This window comes from Oncorhynchus keta, chromosome 32 (genome assembly GCF_023373465.1).
Source record: "Oncorhynchus keta strain PuntledgeMale-10-30-2019 chromosome 32, Oket_V2, whole genome shotgun sequence".
NCBI lineage: Eukaryota > Metazoa > Chordata > Actinopteri > Salmoniformes > Salmonidae > Oncorhynchus > Oncorhynchus keta.
Window position 1 is genome coordinate 30,700,793 of NC_068452.1, and position 6,953 is coordinate 30,707,745.

Below are 6,953 nucleotides of genomic sequence, written 5' to 3' on the forward strand. Positions count from 1 at the left end.
GCTTTATCCGGGTAGCCGGAAAATACAGCATTGCAGTTGTCTAACCTAGAAGTAACAAAAGCATGGATACATTTTTCTGCATCATTTTTGGACAGAAAGTTTCATATTTTTGTAATGTTACGTAGATGAAAAAAAGCTGTCCTTGAAACCGTCTTAATATGTTCACACACTACTTGTTTGTTTTGGTGTTGTTACATCACTTAACTCCAGTACCCGCTGTTTTTCTGTGTGTCTTTCAGCATTCACCATGATGATTATCCTGGCTCTGATCCGTATTGGTAAAGGCCGGGGCGAAGGCCACCCCCGTATGGCCCAGATCTCTGGGGTTCCAAACCTGTTTGGAGTGTGTGTCTACTCCTTCATGTGCCAGCACTCTCTGCCCTCCCTGGTGACACCCATCTCTGATAAGAGGCGTGTGGGTACCCTGGTGGTGTGTGACTATGTCCTCATCCTTGGCTTCTACGGCCTGCTCTCCTTCACAGCCATCTTCTGCTTCGACAGCTCGCTGCTACACGACATGTACACCCTCAACTTCACTGACAACTGTGACGTGCTGGACATCCCCGCTTTGCGCTACTTCCTGGGCCTCTTCCCCGTCTTCACCATCAGCACCAACTTCCCCATCATCGCAGTCACGCTGCGCAACAACTGGAAGACCCTCTTCCACCGTGACGGGGGCACCTACCCCTGGGTGGTTGACCGCATCGTCTTCCCCCTCATCACTCTGGTGCCGCCCATCATCGTGGCCTTCTGCACCCACAACCTGGAGTCCCTGGTGGGCATCACGGGTGCCTACGCTGGCACGGGCATCCAGTACGTCATCCCCGCCCTACTGGTGTACTACGGCCGGCGCCACCTGGTGCCTATGCTGGGCACGGACGAGGTCAACAAGCACCGGTCCCCGTTCCGCCACACCTTCTGGGTGTGGTTCGTAGTGGTGTGGGCTACCTTCTGCCTCATGTTTGTCACAGCCAACATCATCCTGGAGGACACCAAGAAATGAGGACACTGACTGACTGTGAAAGACCGATTTCTCTGTGTGGGTGTCTTGTATTTCTACATTCTCTCTACCTGAGGCCTTCCAGAACTTGGTACAGGTTGGACGGTGTGCCTTTTTTATGCTGCTCTTGTAGCATGGGAACCCTTTTAATTACAGCGGTAATCAGCAGCTGAAACCATTATAAAGTGTCCTCCCCACCCCTGTGTCAGTACAAAGGATGGGACTGGAGAAATGTAACCATTATAAAGTGTCCTCCCCACCCCTGTGTTAGTACAAAGGATGGGACTGGAGAAATGTAACCATTATAAAGTGTCCTCCCCACCCCTGTGTCAGTAAAAAGGATGGGACTGGAGAAATGTAACCATTATAAAGTGTCCTCCCCACCCCTGTGTTAGTACAAAGGATGGGACTGGAGAAATGTAACCATTATAAAGTGTCCTCCCCACCCCTGTGTCAGTAAAAAGGATGGGACTGGAGAAATGTAACCATTATAAAGTGTCCTCCCCACCCCTGTGTGTCCAAACCTGTTTGGAGTGTGTGTCTACTCCTTCATGTGCCAGCACTCTCTGCCCTCTCTGGTGACACCCATCTCTGATAAGAGGCATGTAGGTACCCATCCAAAGGATGGGACTGGAGAAATGTAACCATTATCAAATTCATAGACCGAGCTATGCATGTAAGGACTAGCCATCCATGATATCAAAATTATAGTTTTAACAATGTTTTAAAGCTATATAGTGTTTATTTACATTTACTTTGTTTACAAACAGTTCCTGTTTCGGTAAAAAGCTTGAGGTTGGGGCTGGAGATGAAAACCATTATCAAATTCATAGATCAAGCTATGCATACAAGGACCAGCCTTCCATGATTTCACAATTATAATTTTAAACATGTTTTTAGGCTATATAGTGTTTATTTACATGTACTATGTTTACAACATTGGAGTACAACAAGCTTATATTATAGGTACTGATCAGTTTTGAGAGTTGAACTAAGTGGATGAGGCATTTATTTAAGTTATATTCTTCAAGAATCAATGAGCACATACATTTATTAATTATATCAACTGCAGATCACCCCTTTTAAGAGTAATCTATACCATTTGTGGAAAGGGACCAAATATCTTGTGATTGTATGAAAGCTGCTACCGTATGTAGGAACACAAGGAAGAGGACCTTGTTCACTCTGTTCCAGTGTCCCTCTAGAAAAATACAAGCTGAACAATCGGACTGTATTAGCAAGGCATTACACTACAACAGCACTGTTTTTAAGCATATACAAAGAGCTGGTCAACTTGTTTCCAAATGCCTAATTTTAAATCCAAAATAACTGAAGGAAGGATAGAGCAGGGAGGTGTCAGTGTTCCTCTGGACCTTCAGAAACTGTGTTGCGGCGAAAGACATATGCTGAAACTATGGAGAGAGGATGGAGAGTGGAGGAAAAATAGAACCTGACAACGCACTCAACGCTCCTGTTCCTAATGGCAATGCAGAGAGACTTTAATGTGGCTTTAAAATGAACTTGGGATGGTGAAAAAAGCAAGCTAAATGAATCTGTTATAATCAGTTTATTATGGCTGGTATTTCTACATTCCTCACTGGTGGCTCTGCCTCAGTTCTCCTTGTCTTCCCTGTGAACAATGAACCTTTGTCCATGACAGATCCCTGACTGATGGGCCTGATGACAGAGCTCTGTCTCTGGTCATCAGGAGACCGATCTTGAGTTCAAACTTGAGTTCAAACTGTACACAAACCACCCTCATGTTTTACTGTTCACCACCAAATCATCAGCCCTTCATCAACTCCATGTCAGCACCCGACTGCTCTCTGTTGAACTTTGACCCCAGAAAGTTATCAATGGACACAGGAAGGTTTATGTTGGCTACATCACCAGGAGCCAGCTGGTACAGTGCCTACTGTGCCACACAAAGACACCTCTACAGTAGTCCCAGTATATCTCTTTTTGCAATCACTGTTGGTTAAGGTCTTGTAAGTAAGCATTACACAGTAAAGTCTACACTTGTTGTATTCGCCGCATATGGCAAATAACGTTTGATTTGATTTTAACCATCTGTCTCGTGCTCGCTCGTAACGAGAACTTCTCAGCTGGCTGATTTGTCATCAGCTCTTTACTTGAGGTTTTATTAGAGTTTCCTGGTAGCTCAGTTTGATTGACTAATTAGATTTTACTTCCAGACATGTGGGAACATCCTCTTCGCCCTGAGCTCTGCTCATGCTAATGTCCACGTTATACGCTTCTGTCTCCTCATTGTCATGTCCTCTGGTTCTATATATCTATATATATATATATCTCTGCTCTATAGAATATATATTATGTCCCATTATAGTCATCAAGTTTGGAGCCCAACTACAGGAATCATATCTTTGTGAAACAGTATTGTTGGGTAATGTAAATCATGTTTTGTGGTGTAGGGTTCCATATTACATGGTCACATTTAGAATAGTGGTTCTCTTTTACTATGTAAGTGCTAAAGTAATAGCTAAAGTGTATCGTTAGCTGGCTGTCATGAGCACACTGCTCGTCAAAAAGGGAAATACTTATTGCCATTCATGGTTTGCACCTGCAACATTGCACAAGTTTGCACATAATTGCCTTGGGTTTGACCTTTTGTGTGTTTTACGTAGACTTTTGCAAATGGTTTGAAGATGTTGTAAGGGTTGATAACTATGGTATTTATCTAACAGTCTTCAATGGTAATTCTTAACCCATCAATATATACAGCTTGACACTATTTAAAATGCATTAGACTAATAGTCATGCATTGTAGCATATTGATGGCAGTACAGTATTGTTGAGGACTATTGAATGAGAGACCTCTGCATGTTGTTGGTATTGTGTGTGTTAGGACATAAAAAGAGTGCTGACTATTTCTGTAACACTGCTTCTCTCAATCTTGGGTTCCTTCTCTTCAATCTTGTGTTCCTTCTGGTAATTATTGTCAACATTACATTTCTGCATGCAGCTCCTTCCAAAATTCAGTAGTCAGTTGTTCCTTTAAGCCTCCAGATTGTGATGGATAGTTACTCCTCTTCTTATTTTTCCTCGTCTTCTTTTCAATACAAATGTGCAATATGCTTTGAACTGGGTTGGGGAAGTAAGATTTCAAGCGAATATTGACTGTTTCTGAGAGTGTTTGTCTGTGTGTGTATTCTTCTGTGTCAGTGTATGTGTCACTTTGAAAAGATTTTAAATGAGTGTGTCTGACTCTTCTTTGGAGTTGTGAAATGTGCCTTTTTCCTGGGGTTATTGTTTCCATTCATTTGTTGACTGCTGTTTTTCCACGTTTTTGCACGTTTTTGTTTTAAGCAGCCTGTCAGATAAGATCTGCATGTAAGCCAGTTAAACGAACTGACAACCAATGTCTCCTCAAAATAAACTGGGATATCCTTGTCTTCTAAAGTGTGGGTTTGCCTCGTCTTTGTGACTTTGAGACAGTTCTGTGATAATTAAAGAGATATAAAACATTAACATTTCCTTAATATGTCAACATTTTAATAGTGGAATGATAGTTTTTCACAATATTCTGTGTTTTTTTCTTATTGGCCAACAAAAGATGGACTGGCTCTTGTCAAATTAATTCTGAGTGTTTTTTAGACTTTTTGAGGGTGTTTAGGTTTTGCACATTTATAAAACAAATGCACTATGCATTATGTGGGTTGAATGCTGTAACACAGAATAAAACGATGAATAAAAGTCCCATGACGGTAGACTGCCCCTTACTACATATAATCTTTTAACCGTCATTTATTCACATTACTTTAATAAAATATTTCAGTCGTGTATATCACATTAGTTCTATTTCATGACTTTATTCCGTCATCTCATCTATATAGAGCTGCTGTCTGACAAAATCACTAATTTTAGTGATTCTTCAAAGTAAATAAGGTACTTTTAGGGCTCCCGAGTGGCGCAGCGATCTAGGGCACTGCATCTCAGTGCTAGGGGCGTCATTACAGACCCTGGTTCGATTTCAGGCTTTATCACAACCTGCTGTGATTGGGAGTCCCATAGCGCAGCACACAATTGGCACAGCGTCGTTAGGGTTTGGCCGGGGTAGGCTGTCAATGTAAATAAAAATGTGTTAACTGACTTGCCTAGTTAAATACATTTTATAATTGCTGATACCAATACAAATTTTGTCACGTGCCAAATACAACAGGTGTAGGTAGACCTTACAGTGAAATGGGCTTACTTACAAGCCCTTAACCAACAATGCCGTTTTGAGAAAAATACCTTAAAAAAAGAAATACAAGTAACAACAAAGGGGTACAGGGGGAACCGGTACAGAGTCGATGTGCGGGAGCACCATTTAGTCAAGGTAATTGAGGTAATATATACATGTGGGTAGAGTTATTAAAGTGACTTATGCATAGATAATAACAGAGAGTAGCAGCTTCACTTAGATCATGTATTTTCAGGGAGAGATACCTCACGCAACTGCTCTCTATCACGTGTTTTTCTGTCTCCTCTTCTCTCCCTCTGTGTGCCCCACACAGACTGGACAAGTAGGCATGCAATGGATTATGGTCATTGTAGTTAATTACAATGTTTTCTGCGCTAAACTACGTAGAATATTGGCCTGTTGGAAACTACAACAGGCCAATATTTGCTTGTCTCCAGTCAATTTGACAACGAAATCTGCTGGCTATAGTCAATTTGACAACGTGATTTGCTGTCTCCAGTCAATTTGACAAGAGATTTGCTGGCTATAGTCAATTTGACAACGAGATTTGCTGGCTCCAGTCAATTTGACAACGAGATTTGCTCTCTCCAGTCAATTTGACATGATATTTGCTGTCTCCAGTCAATTTGACAAGAGATTTGCTGGCTATAGTCAATTTGACAACGAGATTTGCTGTCTCCAGTCAATTTGACAAGAGATTTGCTCTCTATAGTCAATTTGACAAGAGATTTGCTGGCCTCAGTCAATTTGACAACGAGATTTGCTGGCTCCAGTCAATTTGACAAGAGATTTGCTGTCTCCAGTCAATTTGACAATGAGATTTGCTGTCTCCAGTCAATTTGACAAGCAATTTGCTGGCTATAGTCAATTTGACAAGAGATTTGCTGGCTCCAGTCAATTTGACAAGAGATTTACTGGCTCCAGTCAATTTGACAAGAGATTTGCTGGCTATAGTCAATTTGACAACGAGATTTGCTGGCTCCAGTCAATTTGACAACGAGATTTGCTGTCTCCAGTCAATTTGACAACGAGATTTGCTGTCTCCAGTCAATTTGACAACGAGATTTGCTGGCTATAGTCCATTTGACAAGAGATTTGCTGGCTAAGTCGCTCTGGATAAGAGCGTCTGCTAAATGACTTAAATGTAAATGTAAATGTATAGTCAATTTGACAAGAGATTTGCTGGCTATAGTCAATTTGACAACGAGATTTGCTGTCTCCAGTCAATTTGACAAGAGATTTGCTGTCTATAGTCAATTTGACAAGAGATTTGCTGGTCTCAGTCAATTTGACAACGAGATTTGCTGGCTCCAGTCAATTTGACAAGAGATTTGCTGTCTCCAGTCAATTTGACAAGAGATTTGCTGGCTATAGTCAATTTGACAACGAGATTTGTTGGCTCCAGTCAATTTGACAATGAGATTTGCTGGCTCCAGTCAATTTGACAAGAGATTTGCTGGCCTCAGTCAATTTGACAAGAGATTTGCTGGTCTCAGTCAATTTGACAAGAGATTTGCTGGCTATAGTCAATTTGACAATGAGATTTGCTGTCTTCAGTCAATTTGACAAGAGATTTGCTGTCTCCAGTCAATTTGACAACGAAATCTGCTGGCTATAGTCAATTTGACAAGAGATTTGCTGTCTCCAGTCAATTTGACAAGAGATTTGCTGGCTATAGTCAATTTGACAACGAGATTTGTTGGCTCCAGTCAATTTGACAATGAGATCTGCTGTCTCCAGTCAATTTGA

General features: G+C 41.6%; 1 protein-coding gene across 6 annotated transcripts in view; it reads left to right on the plus strand.

Annotated features, from left to right (window-relative positions):
• Nucleotides 1-4,420, plus strand: part of LOC118364669 (transmembrane protein 104-like) — an 87,528-nt gene extending 83,108 nt beyond the window's left edge. The window contains exons 10-11 of one of the 6 annotated variants that reach the window (XR_008088721.1): nt 240-1,187; nt 1,249-4,420. Coding sequence is in view for 1 of the 6 variants with exons in the window: in XM_052491343.1 (XP_052347303.1) it covers nt 240-1,003 (764 nt within the window). In the remaining 5 variants the exon portion in view is untranslated. Of the gene's footprint in view, nt 1-239 lie in introns of all 6 variants that reach the window. The other 5 variants (XR_008088720.1, XR_008088722.1, XR_008088723.1 and 2 more) reach the window with 5 other exon arrangements.
• Nucleotides 4,421-6,953: the final 2,533 nt, after the last annotated feature.